Source organism: Falco rusticolus, chromosome 12, assembly GCF_015220075.1.
Source record: "Falco rusticolus isolate bFalRus1 chromosome 12, bFalRus1.pri, whole genome shotgun sequence".
NCBI classification, from domain to species: Eukaryota; Metazoa; Chordata; class Aves; order Falconiformes; family Falconidae; genus Falco; species Falco rusticolus.
The window spans coordinates 12,343,000-12,360,392 of NC_051198.1; the positions used below are offsets into that span (position 1 = coordinate 12,343,000).

The window sequence follows — 17,393 nt, forward strand, 5'->3', positions numbered from 1 at the left end:
GCAACCTCAAAATAATTTGGTAACTACAGCTACCAAGACAGAGACAAATATGGCTAGGCACAAAAGGATGCCACTCAAAACTACCTTATTTCTCCCTTGATACCTGGACTCCCTCTCATTCCTCTTGGCTATTTGGTCTCATCCATGACCTACCTTCAAGCTACTAACCCTGGCAAAGACTCAATGGCTTAACAGCTTTCACTGCTTCTGTCTGCAAACACAGCAGAAGAATGCCATACAATATCAGAGAGCAACAGACCCTACTGCTCAGCCTGCAGAATGCCCCTTTTTTGCATGCTGGTGCCTGACTTGGTGCTCAGTTCAGCTGCTCAGAAGGATCTGTGCTGCTCCTACTTCAGTTCTGCTCACACAGTAACCAATACAACCCTGTGAGGACTTCCACATCCGATTCCTGCATAAGCACATAAGCAACACTGGACCTTGCTCATCCCCCCGGAAAGCTGCCTAATGGCACACAGCTAAGAGAAGATCCATCCCCCAGTAGTAACGCAATCACATTCCTGAAGACATCCTCAACACAGGCAGTTTTCCTGCCAGCCAGCCTTCCTCATATCCCTGTACCTGCTGCCTGCTGACAGGCTGCCACAGATTCTGTATTCTCTTCTGTAATCCATACTAAAGAGGGCTCGAGGAAGCAGTACATGGAAAAAGCACTCAAAGCCAGCAAAAAACACACCAGAAGCTCCAGCTTCTCCAGAAAGACGTAAGCATCACCAGCATTTGCACTGAATAACTATAAGCTTGCAGTTGTCACACATAGAGGCCTCTACACACAGCAGCAGCCAGGAAAGGTATGAGATGGAGAATCTACTGCTCTTAACACATCACTCATTGGTTCTTGTTGGAGTATCCAGCCTTTAAAAAAAGCCTTGATACCCGAGTGAACAACAGGCCATTCCACGTATGTCACTACTATGCACTCAGAAAATATTTTGGACTGCAGGGGAGATGCTCAAACAACACAGATGTTTGATGTGAGATGTTACCTCACAAACAGCCAGGGAGCCTCTTCCTTTACGTAGATGGGGAAGCACTTGGCAATAGAACATAGCTCATGCGTTTTCCTGGAGGTGGCAAACAAGCAGGCACAGAATTTCTGCTTTTTTACAGGGAGTGATAAGAATTGAACAGTAAGTTTTCCTAAGCTTGCTGTAACTGCGATCCTAAGTGTTTTTAATAATGCCTGAGTTCTGGCAAGAACAGTGATTGCACAAGCAAAAAGTCTGTCTATTTCAGCCTGTTCAGACCTTGGGCACTGGTTTAGTTGGTCTGCCACAACACTGAGCGTGTTCCAGGCTCTGGAAGAAATGGCAGGAGGCTACTTCTACTCAGGCAACTCTACCCAGCCTCTCCCAAAAGCTCATCGATAAGATCTTCAGCATTCCAGGATAAAAAGCAGAATTACTTCAAGCACAACTCTGTGGCCCTAACAAGATGGTACAACCCTGCCCACTGGCCAAAGTGCCGCCTGCTGTGCTACACAGAGCTTTGTGACGAAAAGCACCGCTAGGGCAGGCCATGACAATACATGCTTGTCCTACCGGCCCAGCATGTTGCTTCCCACTGGAAGCAGCGGCCCTGACCTCAGCAACTACCAAACATACCTGACGAGACAGAGCTCGAGTAATAGGGCCCCTTTCCTGAAAGACCTGGGAACTGAAAAATCTAAGTGGATCTCAAAATGCTGTTTCCCAGCAGGCTCCTGCCAAGGACAGAGCCTCATGTTTTAAAGTACGTAACATGTAGCATTATCTCACAAAATTGCCCCATAAGCCTGGCAAAATCCCAGTGTCAGCAGTTACCCTGAGACAGATTCCTCCTTTATTATTCTGGGAACTGTTATTCAGGATTCCCCTTCTCCGCCTTCTCTTGCTCCCTCCTCTGGCTGCCCCAGATGTACACACCACCAGTGACATGCAGAGAGGCACTGCAAGGTAGCAACAGCCTGAGAGTATGCATCCACTGATTTCAATAGCAGACAGTGCTTCAGGAGGCTGGTGTTCGTGTTCAGCAAAACCAGCTTAGTTTGACACTGAAGAGAGAACAACACAAACAGGATGCGATGAGAGCTGGGACTGCCCTGGTGGTGACTGGAGAGGTGGCCTTGTAGGGACTGAGGGCAGAGCAGAGATATTAGTCTAGAAATGATTAACTGGGTGGCAGATTTATAGCAGTGGAGGTGGGGGAGGCAACCCCAGCCCAAGCTCCCATTGGCTTTGATGGACTCTTGTAGGCCAGGCCAATCAACATTCAGAAGGCTCCAGTTTCCCCAGTGCCATTCCCCACTGTGAACAGTCAGGAACAGTACTTGGGCACCTGCACCAGCCTGTGTTCCCGCTGGCTTCGCTGGGAGAACATGCTCTGAGCATTCCATGTATTTATCACAGTTTGGCTTTCCGAGATTCTTAAGTCAACATAAATGATTTCAAGTCAACTTGACCCACCTTATAAGAGCAAGTAAATTGTCGAGAAGCTTCAGGACCTGCTCAGTGCAGGGATTACGGTAGATTGGACTTCCACTGGGCATGTATCCCACCAAGAATCCTCCAGCTTTTGCCTCTTCAGTAGCAGCAGGCCAACGAGCTCTTTTCACAACTCCCAGAATGGTGTACACACAAAAGCTTATCTGCAGCAAGAGATGTGGAGAGTTTATTAGCCACAGCACAACCTGAATAAACAGGTTTTCAGAGAACCCCAACATCATCCCACCTCAAAGGGAACGCTCTGCAGTGAGCCTAATCTGGTGACAGGAACAAACTCTGGTGGGTTTGCTGCCAAGAAAATCAGCAAACGATCGTGCCATGTTCCATCACCTTCAGTGGCCCTCAGCCATGGCAGGACGGCCTAGGAAAACTCGCTGTCGCACAAAGCATCAACGCATAGTCTCATGAGTATGCAAGCAACCAGGTAGGTCATCCTGTAAAAGGAAGGGTCTACACTATCAGTTCCTCATCTCCTTCATGGGCTGGCATGGATGTAGAGATCTGTGATGACACAGTGGTCAAACTGCATTAGGCCTGAATCACAAGCACAGCTCTGTGGACTGCATTTCAGTGTCTTCTACAGACCTAAAAGATAGCAACTCCGTTTGCAGTCTGTCCATGAAGTGAAGACATTTTAGTAACGACTCCAACAACATGAATCTCCTTGGATGAATTTTAATTCTATTCCATGCTGCAGTCTCCACATGGCACCTTCCACAGTGCCTGGCTCAAAAAGCACAATTCACTGCACATTTCCAAAACTCATATAAACCACTTGCTTCTCCAAAACCAAACACTGCTACATAAAAAGCAGGGAATAGCATGCTTCACTCTGCTGAATAATCTGGTTTTGCATGGCCTACATGCTCATTGCTGTAGCTTAAAGAGGCAAAAGGCAGCCTGTTCTTCTGCAATGAGAAAGACTTACTGATCGACACCCTAAAGAAGTAGATGATCAGGAGAGATCTTGTGTGTAACCACAGCAGAAACAGGGGATAGAAGGAAGCAAGCTTCACCTTGATAAGGATTACACCTCTCCTGGTAATGATACTCACTCTAGAGCGGTTCAGGCCACTAGGATCTTCTAAGACTGGATCAGCAATTTTGTTGTCTGCACCCACATAGGAGATAAAGGCTTCAGGATCTGAGAGGACTCTGGCAGCAGCAAAAGACAGCAATGGGGATTTGAATGGGGGTTTGAACCAGGGAATTTGAGCAGAGCTTTGCACTGGCAATAAAAATCTTAACAAATACAGAGCAGGCTAGAGAGAGTAGCTAGTGCTCCACACTGGATATGGGAACATGATAAAAAGCACTAGACACATGTGTACTCTCCAGACATCTCGTGCTCTTGGGCCATGGGGAGCTAAAACCTTTGAATGTCTTATGAAGATAGCCCTGCTGGGAAAACTTCTGTGCATGCCCAGATGCCAAGGGCTGCAGGACACCTCAGCTTTCACAAGGAAAGCTCAGCTTCCTAAATTCTCCTTAAGATGGATAAAGACATCTTTTATTTCTCATTTTCTGCAAATGCTAGGAAGCGTGCTGGGAAGTGCTCCTCTATCACCTTAAAGAATTCTTACCTAGCAATTTTTAACGAACAGCATTTAGACTCAGTTGGCAGTTTCTGAACTGTGGGAGAGCTATTACCACGAAGACTGCCCAGAGCACAGGCGATCATGAGGCACCCCACCACCCTCACCTGGTTTGTGCATTCCCTTATTGCGCATGACATTACCTCTGCAACACCTCCAGCTCAAAGCTCAGAAAATGACCCCATACCTCTGCATTTCTGGGGAGAGCCATAAGCCAGCAACAGGAGCCATGAGCTCCTCCAGGAAAGCTTTCTGCCGCTCATAGTCCTTGAACTGGTTGCTGATGAGGACGAGGGCCTCCATAAGAGCACACTTCTCCATCTGCGTCAGAAGTAGCTCATTGGAGAGCAGCTGCTTCACGTGGTTGTACAACATCTCAAAGTTTGGCTAGAAAACACATCCGAGTGGAAGAGTGTCATGCATTTGGTGTGGAGGGTGGCCACTGGGAGAGGCAGAGCTGGGGAGTACTGTACTATGCAGAACAGCGGGAGGAGCATGTCCAAGTTACCTTTTCTCTACATAGCCATCTCCTTCTCAGTCTCAAGTTTCTCTGAATGCCCAGTCTAAAAGAACCTTTTTTCTTCCCTACTCCTCTATCGCCATCCTGAATCCAGCTTACTTTAGTCTCTAGAGTGATTAAAATAAGCAGAGGAAATCTCTCTTTTTCCAGGCGGTGATATCCCTTACAGCAGTGTCACACCTCAAAACAGTTCTGGTTTTATTTGCGCACAGAAAGTACCTCGCTCCTTTGGCTCCCAAGTGCCAGACTTAGGACTCTTCCATCTCTTTGCTCACAACTAGGCTAATAATTATTCATATGGTTATCACCATCTCCACAGGAATAGCTTACTTTCTTTCCTACCTATTCCAGCCACAACCATGTCTTCCAGTAACTTTGCATAAGCACTAGCGATCACCCCCTTCAGCACAGTCATCTGAACGTATTTTGGGACAGCTCTGGGCCCTTGACTCTCCCAGTGAGGATGTTTGGCTGGCCATGGAAAGAGAGCTGTAGTTCAACAGCCAGTAGAGTGGGGCCATAGACAAACCCTCTCGTTCTTAGCAGCTATTGCAGAATGCAAACTGGAACCCCTAACGTACCATCCTCAAAAAAGTCTTTGTTTAAAGTAGCAATGACCTATTGCGCTCCCATAATCCTAGAATCACCCCACACGTAACCACCACCAAAGAAAGCAGTTCAGAGCTACACATATCGCATGCAGGCTGTTTAGGTCAGCAACACCAAACACAACACTGGCTCACAGGTTTTAAATGTGTTTGATTCTTCTAGTCTCCTCAAGCTAATCCAGAAAAATCCTTTTGCTCCTACATTCTGCTAAGTAACAGAAGAAAGTCTGGAGATTAATCATTACTGGCATCTTCAGCTAAGGAATCAATTGAGACCACCGCAAGTGATAAAAATGGAAATTCAGCAAGCATTCTCACAAAATGAATCTAGCGCTGCTTGTATCTTCCTCATCACTCCTTTTGCATTTAACTCACTACCTTTTCCTTTAACTTATCACTTCACAATTCAACTCTTCTGGCCAAAACTTTTTCAGGGCCTGGGGGGAAGAAGGGACATGCAGGGAATAAAATACTTTTCCATTTGCAAGCAGGAATATTTCTTGGAAGAGAACCTGAGGCTGTAGCCAAGGAAGCTGAAGATCCCACAAAATCCAGCTGAAATAGAGGCAAGACTCTTCATGATAAGAGTTGCATTTACATACCAGGACAAGCTGAGGGTAATCTCGACACATCTTTATGATTGAGGAGCATGCATGCCTTCTCACATTCTTCACTGCTCGAGTTCTAGGAGCCTGGACAGACATAACAAACTTCAATGCAACAAAACAAAAGTTCAGACAAATGCAGGGTATCTTCAAGAGACAAATGCATTACATACAGTTTTCTGCACTGTTGACTACTGATCAAAAAAGTATTTCCACACCCCGCACCCCAAACAAGCATGTAACAACCATATTTCCTCTGGAGCGGTAGCTAACTCAAGAAGCCTATGTTCAAACAAGCTGTACTCCAGAGGCAAGAATATCATAGATCTTAATATTTCAAGACTCCAAGCACTCCCTGGCTAGCTGGCAGCTTTATAGCCATCCCTCACGGCCACATATACCAACTACTGAAGAATACCCACAGCTAATGAAAGGATTTCATTACGCTAAGGAAGGCCAGCACACACCAGGGGACTAAGTGCGCTGGCCTTCGGCCATGCTTGTGGCTTTCCAAGTTTGTGAGCCAAAGCTTATTAGGCTACGTCCACCAAGAAGAGATCAGCTATATCTAGACTTCCCAGCCCCTTCCAGGAGCAGAACTATACTTGGGAAGCCTACTACAACAGTCTTCAGACTCAGCACACTCTCAAATAAGAGTATGATTTGATCCACCTTCTATAGCTCATTAGTAGATAATAATTCAGACGTACCTTACTTTCTTCTATAACTTCAAAGGTAACTGAAGCAAACAGCTGTGAGAAAAGGGAGGAAAAATCCAAAAACTCACATCATTTGTTAATATCTAGCGCACACATGTGTTTTGAGCTCAAGGAATAGATCGTAAGGCTTTAGTACAATTTTATTAAAGTCAGTAAAGTCAAAAGATGAATCATCAGTACAACAAGGCCTTGAAATAAAACACGTTTACTGGCCAGAGCGTGTATTTAACGTTACGGCTAGGAACTGCAAAATTTGTGTTATCTGACATTGTTTCTTCTTGAACGAGAATCAGTCTCAGTTTTTCCATCTTTAACATGAAGGATAATCCTTCCTTGACAGTAACATCACGAGGATCAAGTCCTGCAGTTTAATACAAGGGCCTTGCACCAGAAAAAGCCTACCTGATTTTTGCAGTCTGCAAGTACCTACCTTGGAAAGTACTTGTGGTAGGTATTCTGGTCGGTAAGTGACAAATGGGAAGAGAGCAGAGACATTGGTGAGCACACAGGACAGGATGAGAGGATCCTTTGTTTCAAAGTTAAGGACCAGTTGCAGCAGATCTATGCCATCGTTCACTGGAATTTGCTACAAAGGCAGCAAAGGGAAAGAAGGAGGAAAGAATAAAGGAGGCAACACTCAGTACTTCAGCCTGCAGCACATCCTACAACTCCTAGAGCTAAGCCATGGAGCTGCTGCTATCATATCAGGCCTTTCGGCTGAACACAGCTGTTCTCAAAGCAGAAAGAACAGCAGCAGAAACATCAGTTTAACTGTGCACTTGCATGTGCACTTGCTGAGGGGAAAAAGGCCTGCAGCACTGCCATTGATGGCAGGGCAGTGGTGAGATGTCAATCTGAAGTCCCCATACAATTGCTTGAACCTCTGGGAAAGACCAATTTCCTCTCTCAGTTTGGCTCCAAATTTTCCTCTTGACTCTGTCCAACAGATTCCATCCCAACTTTATCAGCCCATATAATTACTTTACCATGATCAGAATGATGAACTAAAGCGCTTAAGCAGCCTAATGTAGTAAAAAAATCAAGTCAGTCTACATAAGGCCAAGAAAACAAACGCTTTCCTTCTGATTTGCCTGCTGTTGAACAGAAAGCAGAGACAAATTGCTTCTGATCTCCTCCTGCCCAAGCATGAGTTTCTCTGATTTAGTTAAAAGTTTTTTTAAAAAAATAATAATCTAATCAGGGGATAATTAAAAAGAATAAATTTAGGAAATTTCCGCTTAAGCAGTTGTCCTCATTTTGGCTGAGATAAGAGTAAATTTTCTTTTCAGTGGCTGGTACAAGTAGCTTTCGGTGTAGCTGCCTTGAAGGAGGAAGCTAAGCACCTTGCCTGGTCTCTCCAGAGGACCCTTCTATTGTGGGGCTGCTGAAGGTCAAAGAACAACAGGTGCTGATCGCTACCAAAATGGTGCGTTGGCGGCAATACCACGCCAACTAAGACTCCCTGATTTTTATCCATAAGCTTAGAGCCAAGCAGTGATCAACAGGACCTGCTCAGCCTTTCATAGCCCCACGTGGCCACTGCAATAGTCTAACAGAGTGGAGACTAACAGTAGGCTATCAAGGCCCACATGAACTCACGCTGCTATGGAGTGCTGCCATGCCAGGCATGCTGGAAGTGCAATATGAACTGGAGTCAAGGGCAGCCCGCTGGTGTGCCACTATCGGTACTGCAAATGCATTTTTCTCAATCTCTTTGGCAGTGGAGTGCAGACCATAGTTCCCTTTCACTTGGAGAGATGTCCAATACACCTGGAATTGACTGCACAGTGGTGGAAACACAGCCCTACCATCTGCCATGGACTAACCCAGGCTGTGCTGGAAAAGGGTGAAGCTCTAGAACACATGCAATAGATTGATGACATTGTATGGGGCAATACAGCAGAAAAAATTTTGAGAAATGGAAAAAAATAGTCCAAATCCTTCTGAAAGCTGGTTTTGCCATAAAACAAAGTAAGGTTGAGGGACCTGCACAGGAGATCCAGTTTTTGGGAATAAAATGGCAAGATAGACATCATGAGATCCCAATGGATATGATCAAAAAAATAACAGCTATGTCTCCACCAACTAATATGAAAGAAACTCGGGCTTTCTTAGGCACTGTGGGTTTTTGGAGAATGCACGTGCCAAATTACAGTCTGACTGTAAGCCTTCTCTATCAAATCACCCAAAAGAAGAATGATTTCAGATGGGGCCCTGAGCAATAACAAGCCTTTGAACAAATTAGATGGGAGGTAGATAGTTTAAGCAGTAGCCCTTGGACCAGTCTGGACAGGGCAAGACGTAAAAAATGTACTCCACACTGCAGCTGGGGAGAATGGCCCTACCTGGAGCCTCTGGCAGAAGGCACCAGGAGAGACTCACGGTTGACCCTTAGGCTTTTGGAGTCGGAGATATAGAGGATCTGAGGCTCGCTGTACTCCAATTTATGATATAAAAATGAGATACCAGCCATTTATGAAGGGGTTCAAGCTGCTTCAGAAGTGACTGGTGCTGAAGCACAGCTCCTTCTGCACACTGGCTGCCAGTGCTGGGCTGGATGTTCAAAGGGTGGGTCTCTTCTACACATCACACAACTGATGCCACGCAGCCTGGACAGCTGCCTGAACTAGCCAAAGTGATATCCATGCCATGGAACGTCATGCTGACTAGTATGTATCAACTGGGAGTTGGCTGGGGCTTAGCAACTGCTGCTCAGGGACTGGCTGTGCACTGGTGAGCAGCTGGTGAGCAACTGTATTGTTGTATTCCTCTCTCCCCATTTCATTGTAATGGTTACTATCGTATTTCCTTTTATTTCACTTATTAAATTGTTCTTATCTCAACCCCCGAGTTTTACCTTTTTTCCCTCATTCTCCTTCCCACCCCACCAGGGCAGTGGGAGGAGTGAGTGAGCGGCTGTGTGGTGCTTAGTTGCTGGCTGGGGTTGACCACGACAGCAGCGCTCTCCTCCCCTAGCCAGGCACTATGTCAAAGCGTGCCACCTAAGCACTCTCCTGTGACTTCTCATGGCATAGTGTCCAGAACCAAGACATGCCTGAGAGTAAACCAGTATGAGTTTGGTCCCATCTAAAGAAGGGTCATTACCCCTTATGAGAATCACTCACCGAACAATCTGTGTTTCTGCATGGAGGTAACCAGTTATTACAAACTTTTCAAGAACAACATAGCTGAAAAAAACCAGTCATGTCAACCCAGAACAAGCTACGAGAGCAAGTGAGAGCATTTGATACACATACGTCTTTATCCAGGGTTCGAAACATCTGGCTGATGACACTCTCTGAGAAGAAGGTCATGGCATCCCACTGCACAAATGATGGTGAGAAGATGGAGCAGAGACCTTCGCCCGTCTTAGCTGAAAGGAAGAGAACACTGGAGGTCTCACCATGCTCCTCCCTGCATGCACAACAGCAGGCTAATAAGCTCCCACACTGCAACATCTCGGCACTCAACAAGTATTTTGGTCACACAGCTCTCCCCGCAGCTGCCTAGCAGGGACGCGCTGGGAGCAGTTATGGTACCAGCACGTGATTTGCCTCATTCAAATGAAGGCTCCTGAGACCCAAGTCTGACCTTCGAGATACCACAGGGAACAACACCAACAAGTCACAGAAGGGAAAAGAAAAGGTGGGAGACCACATGCCCAGACTCAGCTCTGCAGGAAAGACTGCCCTCGGTGTGACTTTGCAGAGCACCAAGTGGCCTTCCTTCACAGGCGGAAAGCAAAAAAGTGACTGACAGAGGGATTTGCCAGGCAGACAGAACTTCCCTGGACAAAAATAATCAATACGTTACAGAGATAACAGGACCCAAAAAATTATAAAATGGTATCAGAAGGATAGCTGCATCTGTTTTGCAGAGAAACTCGAGGGAAGGAAATGATGAGCCAGCGGCTTTACATCAGCTATTCCATAGGTAAGACTGTAAAGAGTTAAATTTGGGGACAGGTGGGTTTGATTTGATTTTGCTTTTAACTTGCAAAGACCTTAAAAGCCTGAGAATCTAGTGTTGAGTCTTGGATGCCCCTTGAAAAAAGAAGAAAAGAAAAAGGCAAAAATGTTTCTTCTTGGCTTGAATTAAAAAACAAGTCCCAAATCCCTACTTTTTTTTCAGGTCACTTACAGTTCATGGGTCCAGTATCGACAGGAGCTGTGAGTTGGTACTTCAGCCATTCACCAGCCATTTGGAAGCCAGTTCGAGGGTCCAGACGACAAGCCATCCTCATCACCTCCCCTTGCTGGGCTCGGAAAGCTGCAGTGAAAAAAATCAGACACCATGCAACAAGCTAATGCCGCAAATGCTCCCTACCCCAAAGCTCACCTGCAGCTTTGCAGACCTGGGAACATTATGGACTCTGGCAATAGCTCAGTAAGCTCAGATACACAGTGAGTAACCTAGGTGTAACAGGATGGGCAATTTTTGAAGCAATTTAAATGGACTAAAAAATGCTGGATTAACATAATAAGTGCAATTAAAATGCAACATAAATTATGAAAATCTATGCTAAACCAAGATTTACTACAATTATGCCTCTATTTTTCATACAAAAAAATACTTCAACTGTATGTTTTCTCCTTACAAAGCACCTTGAGATACTGAGAAAAACAGCATTAGATAACCACCACTTCCTTCATCTAAACACACTTTTTCTAGATTATTCAATTTTATCAATTTATTCTTAATCAACTTACTAATTTTCTAGTCTGACAGACTAATGTGAACTTGAAAAAATGCAAAGTAGCCTCGTTTTTAATTTCAAACATATTAAAAGCAAAGCACATAACAGGAATTTCATTTGTTCCAAAATATTCCAATACATGACCACACAAAAAAGTCAGCTCTGCTGACTACAGATGCAAATTTCATGGTTTAAAAAAGTTGGTTTATCAACTAATTTTGTGTTTCAAATCAGTTTTATTTTCTTATATATGTAATACCTTCAATATAATTTAACTCCCTAAAACTATTTCAAATTCTGTCTTTGTGCATTTAGCTACTTTTTGATTTCCAACTGAACATTTATTACAGTAAGTAAAAAATAAACTATCTAATAGGCAATAAAAAAAAATGCAACAGAGTCTTCAAACAGAAATATAAAAAGTAAGAATTTAAGTATCTTCCCAGGCACCAAGTGAGTACCAAACTATACCAGCCACTGAGAACCAACCTCAGTTTGGGGATGTAAAATACAAAGAAAAAATAAAATTATTAATATCCAGGGCTTCCTGTTTGCTGGTCTGAGGTCAAGATTAAATTTGGCTATTTTAATTACTTGTTTCTAGCTATTGGTACTGAACCAGAAGCTTCTTAGCAGGGCCAAGACAGATTTTCTTTCTGGAATGACATTTAAAGTCATTTGTAAGCTGCCTTCCCCTCTGAACCTAAGCCATGACTAGAGGCTGTTTCATTTTGTCCTCTAGGTGACCAAGAGGCACATTTTCTTTGACACTAGGTAGCAAATGCTACTAGGACACCTACCTGGCCAGCAAGCAAAATAATAGTAAAAACTAAGTAAAATGAAACACCTGAGCTGCCACAAATTATTTCACTCCAAGATTCAGGCTGAAAGCCTCAAATGGAAGCTGCCAAGTCAAAATGGTAGGCTCCAAGCTCAGGCAGCAACTGAAACAAAGACGAAAGTCAGAAACAACAGCATCCATACAGGATGAAGGCAACTTACAGTTGAAGAAGGCATTGAAGTCCTCATCACTGTCAAAATCAAAGCGGGAGTATTCACAGCTGGGGCTGTCTGTTTTAGAGGGAAAGCCCACCTGGAGACAGAGCAGACAAGGTCAGGAAGGAAGAGAAGACACCCATCACAGCTAACACCAGGTTCAAGGAGATGAAGACTAAAGGCAAGGAGCAGACATTAAAATACTGAGAGAGCCATTTGCTCAGCAGCCTGGAGATCATGGCAGACACAATAAAAATGCAGCGTCTCCCCCAGGATCCACAGGCCATGTTAACCTAGGCACCTCCTCATACCTGTCTGGCTGCAGCTCCCACATACCTTCACTAGGTTGGTCATAGATGCACGGAGATACTTAGGAATCATAGCCAGCAACAAGGGGTCACGAGACAGAACTTCATGCCTGAAGAGGGCTCCCCATGTGATCTGGGTGGAAGAGCGTAGAAACTGGAGGGAGAAGAAGGGAACAGAAAAGGATTTCAGTGCTAGAATCTTTACTGCTAACATTAAGTGTTGCTATCAGAAGGCAAAAGCAAATTACAGTGGCTATTTGGTTGAGGCCAAGACACCTTGCAGGCACAACCCAAACTTCCAGAACACCAAAAGTAAATACTAGGGCTGACTGCAAATTCTGCACTTTCTACTCAGGACCTCTGCATCACACACTGTTCCTAATTCAGTGGTAACGCAGGAGAAACCCCTCTGCCTTCCAGGTCTTCAGCTGAAATGGAGAGCCTGGAAAGCAGTATTTGGCAGCTGAAGTTCTGCCATCTTCTATAGGTTTCACTCAGTTACACATTCATGCATTCTTACAAAGATATACATATGACTTTCAGCCCTTTACATACCTGACTGGGATGGGTTGTGAAAGCTAAAAATGAGTCAAGGTATTTTCCAAAGTTGGCTGGCGTTTCCACATCAGAATCTGAGCCCTATTAGGAAGACAAACAATTTCAGACAAAATACTAACTCTCAGTCATGCTGGGCTCACAAGTGGTATTTGTGTAGCAGCACCAAGGCCAGAGACTGTACAGGAGCAGAGACAAAACCACTGAACAACTGTTTTTTTTCTGAAACCAGCACAGCCTGAGCAACAGCAAGTTCTGCCTACCAGCCTGGGGGTGCTGAAGACAGCACTACCCGCATTCAAGAGGAAAGGGCGACTTCTCAGATAGTGCAGTTCTGTCGAAACCACATTCATAACTGCTGCTGCCATGAGTCACAATGTTACTCCTACTGGGTCAAGCTCAGCCAGCAGTACCGAAGTGGAACTTGCAACTGTGGAATTTCACAAGCAAATACACCCAGATATTTCACTCTCCAAATGCTTCCTGTATTTAATGTATGGACATCTCTTACCAATGACTTTCTGGGAATTTTGTCAGGAACTTAAAGTTTTGCACAGAGCCACAAATTCAAGGCTTTGCTGCTCCTTGCTAACCATATGACCTGGTGCCCTCAAGATCCCCGTTCTGGAGCTGTACAGCTCAGCGCTGCCTCTCCTGAGTGAATCTCTATGAGAACTCAAATCCCCATCTCATTACTTCAACACGGACTAACAGCTCCCACTGCTATCAGCAAGTGAAGTCACTGAAAGTAGTAACACTCTTTGTTTGCTGTCCATTCCTTTTAGGGATAAATTCTCAAACATGGGTTGGGTTTTTTTTTCTTTCCCTCCCTGTGAGAATTTACTTTGCTCTATCACTAGCACAGGCTGGCTGCCTCAGTCTCCCCATGAACAGCATCTCTGGGAAAGCCTGCCTTCTTTACTGTAGAAGCACTGTGCTGAATGGAGGGAGTGGAAATTCAACAACCAGCGTAGCATGCAAAGTATCAGTGTGCAACTTCATCTCAACATTGACACAAAGCATCGGAGAGATGAACAGCAGGAACAAAAACCGTTTCTTCCTTCCGCTTAAGAGAATCTTGGTAGAATAACAAACAGGGATACTCTCTGAATTATTTCTAATATGGAAATTTAAAAGGCTTCCAATACAACAATAATTTCCTGGAGTAGCTTTTCCTGTGGCAGCAGACAGCAAGAAACAGCCAATTTTCAACGAAGCCTCAGCATTTTACAGAGGTTATAGGAGATGATTCTTAAAGACAACAGAGGCATGGAATCAGTCAGGGTCCCTCATTCTGCGTTCCTATGACTTGACAGGATAGTCATCCCACTTACAAGCAGAGCCATTTCTGCCTTTTCCAAACATGTGGAGAGCACCCTATGGCTACCACATGTGCAGAGAGAAATCTGGTGCTACCTTACATCAGGGTCACCTCACCCCCAGCCCTAAAAACTAGCCTTGCCAGGGCTGCTGCTGGTATTAGTAGAGACTTACTAGCAACGCACATAGCTGGCTGCCCAACGCGCACAGAACTTGGCAAAGTCTCTTCAAGAACACATAGTGCTTCTCCACCAGGCCTTCTCCATCTGCTGTCCTGGGAATGAGGGGAGGGGGAAAAACAGGATCACAGTTACTCACGCTGCTAACAGCACACTGCTATCCAACTTGCAGATAAAAAGAGGACTAGAGCATTTTGATTTTATTGCAGTGGGACTTTATTTGCTATGATCATGAATTACTGCTTTATTGGCTTCTAGAAACTCTCTGAAAAGAGTCCCTCCTGATCAGTTCCAGGCTAAAAAAGAAAGCTGGGAAAGTGGTGATATTTACACCACTTTGTCTTTCAATTACAGGACTTGAAAAAACTTGCAGTTTTTCAGGTTTTGGAAAAGAAACAGTGGTTTTGTTTTCTTCTAATCCAGTCCCAGCTTCCTGCAGTTAAGCAGCAATCTCTTTTGCAAGTCACATCTACAAAGCCATTTGTATGCAGTTTTGTGTGAAATTACAGCAGCAGGATGGTACTCACTGGGCAGCAGAGAGAATGTAGTGCATGGCAACGTCTCCAAACAAGACCATCAGAGGCTTCCGATCCTCCAGCTTACCCTATGAGTAAAATATGCCAAATGCCTCAATTAGAACACAACTATTCCCATCTGCAAGTGAGACTAGGAGATCCCCAGTTGTCCTTCCATCTGGGGAGGGGCTTACAGTCCACAAATGACTTCAGTAAAAACTTGCCAAAAAATCGAAGATATTCCTGATCCCCAAGCAATCCCACCACAGGAACTTTAAATCAAAAAAACTGATACTGAGACATGAACTCTTCTTCACACCACACTGACTAGTTACTTAGAGGCAGCTGATAAACGCTCAGCCTTGACACTAAGCTGCTTGTGAATGTATGGGTCAAATCACTTGTTTAAATCTTACTGTCATTTCTCTGAGCTGCCAGATGACACAGTTGGTGACAATATTTCCCACTTTACAGTTGTGGAATGTTGGGGGGGAAGAAGGTCAATGGGTATCTCCAACTTCAAAACTGTGCAGAGAAGTGAGCACAGAAATTGGAGTGGGTTCCAACAGCTAATGTATGTATTGTGCTGGCATGACATTGACACCAAACATCATTAACACATGCAGCCAAATTTGAATTCTGTTTCTTAAATGAAAGGACAAAGATATCATTCTGAAGAATTATATAGAACAGGAGGAAAACAAAGGGGATCAAGAGGAGCTGAGGAGGAAGAACTCACTTTCCTGCTGACAGCAATCAGAAGACACTCTGCTGCTCCTATTTGGAGCTCAGGCTCATTTAGGAGCAGACATAACATCTCCAAGAGCTTGCAGTTGTCTGCTGTGATGTGGCTCAGGGCCACCCAGTCAATGTAGCCGGCCAAGGTGTTGAGTGCTGCTATTCCCACGCGGCAGTTTGCCTGGGCCTGCGAAGGGAGAGGAGGCAAGGGGTCAGAGCCAGAGAGAAACACCAGTTCCCATCTAAAGCTGTCCACTCCCTGGAAGAACAGTACCAGGAACCACCCTGAGAGAGTGAGAGACTTGGACCCTTCTGCTGCCACCCCTCACTTGTCTCTTCTTAAGCAGTTTGTATTATGGGTGAACAAATCCATCTGTAAATGAGAACTGCAGGTAATATACTCCAGAGCCTGGGAAAAGCCTAGTTCTAAGAAATCTTGGTCTTAAGAATGACTAATGCACTAACTCCCATATAGCTCCACTCACCTTTGGCTCCTGAGCCAGATCAGTCTTCTGGAAAAGAAAACAAGAGATGGTAAGCGAGCAGCTACAACACATACTTCCACTCAGCCACAGCTGGACAGGCTTATTTTCGAGAATGCAGCCAGAAGCAGGTTCACAGAACAGCTGCCTAGTGAAAGAGGCTGCAACACAGTCCCCCGCTCAGGACATGGCTGCAGCCATCATAACCACCTCCACAGCCCTCTGGCGGGTAAGGCAACAGGACTCTGAATTGCAAGTTAAGCCACAATTTCCTTCTCATCCAAAAGATGACACTCCAGTCAGCAGGCACCAGGGAGACACAGAGGACAAGAAGGAAAGGCATTTCAATGCTTCCTGGAAGCTTCCAGGAAAGAAACTTTTAACCTTTTAGAGCATCTTGCATCCAAAAGCCAGACTCTGAAAGATGCTGGTGGCTTTTATGTACTGTGATTGACGTCTGAAAAGGGTAAGTGATTTGTCCATGGTTAGAAAGGCAGCTGGAGAGAGAGCTGGGGCAAAAGCTTACAGCCTGACTCCCAGTTCCAAACACTTAACAGCAGCAACACGCTGCTTGCACCATCTTTTTGGCTAATGCAAATGAGTCCCTCAGACGCTCAGGTTCAATTTGTTTGCCAGTTGCAAAGACACACCACAAGCATTTCTTTCCACTGCAAGGTTTTGGTTTGGAAATTCTGTCCATCAATGTGTTCACACAGCGATTTTAGGTTAATCTGGTTGTGTCCCAAACATTTAACGATGAGCCACCATACCAGAACTGCATACTTATAAGCACTGCAGATAATTATGGTCTTGGGGAACTGTCCCTCATCTCCCCCAGTCTCAGTGTGCAGACAGGTAACTGAACACCCAACCCTCAGAATTTACCCTGTGCACAAACATCCCAAAGATCTGCTAACCTGTGGAGTGGTGAGGGCTTCTTGTTCCTGGGGTGCTCCAACCTTGCCAATCAGAAAGATTCCACCGTTAGCAGAAGCAGCCACACTTCAGAGCCTCAAACACTGAAATTCAAACCTTACCTGGAAATGCATTTCA

The 17,393-nt window shown here is 45.0% G+C and overlaps 1 protein-coding gene across 6 annotated transcripts in view; it reads right to left on the reverse strand.

The window, feature by feature from the left end:
- XPO5 (exportin 5) overlaps positions 1-17,393 on the reverse strand; it is a 32,085-nt gene that overhangs the window by 11,219 nt on the left and 3,473 nt on the right. For 2 of the 6 annotated variants that reach the window (XM_037405914.1, XM_037405919.1), the window contains exons 6-21: positions 17,258-17,299; positions 16,344-16,370; positions 15,860-16,045; positions 15,133-15,209; positions 14,601-14,700; positions 13,107-13,190; positions 12,580-12,705; positions 12,250-12,340; positions 10,692-10,820; positions 9,809-9,924; positions 6,982-7,137; positions 6,543-6,584; positions 5,830-5,937; positions 4,287-4,486; positions 3,560-3,659; positions 2,466-2,647 (exon numbers count right to left, since the gene is read on the reverse strand). In XM_037405914.1, coding sequence (XP_037261811.1) covers positions 2,466-2,647; positions 3,560-3,659; positions 4,287-4,486; positions 5,830-5,937; positions 6,543-6,584; positions 6,982-7,137; positions 9,809-9,924; positions 10,692-10,820; positions 12,250-12,340; positions 12,580-12,705; positions 13,107-13,190; positions 14,601-14,700; positions 15,133-15,209; positions 15,860-16,045; positions 16,344-16,370; positions 17,258-17,299 — 1,766 coding nt within the window. The remainder of the gene's footprint in view (positions 1-2,465; positions 2,648-3,559; positions 3,660-4,286; positions 4,487-5,829; positions 5,938-6,542; positions 6,585-6,981; positions 7,138-9,808; positions 9,925-10,691; positions 10,821-12,249; positions 12,341-12,579; positions 12,706-13,106; positions 13,191-14,600; positions 14,701-15,132; positions 15,210-15,859; positions 16,046-16,343; positions 16,371-17,257; positions 17,300-17,393) is intronic. The other 4 variants (XM_037405915.1, XM_037405917.1, XM_037405920.1 and 1 more) reach the window with 4 other exon arrangements.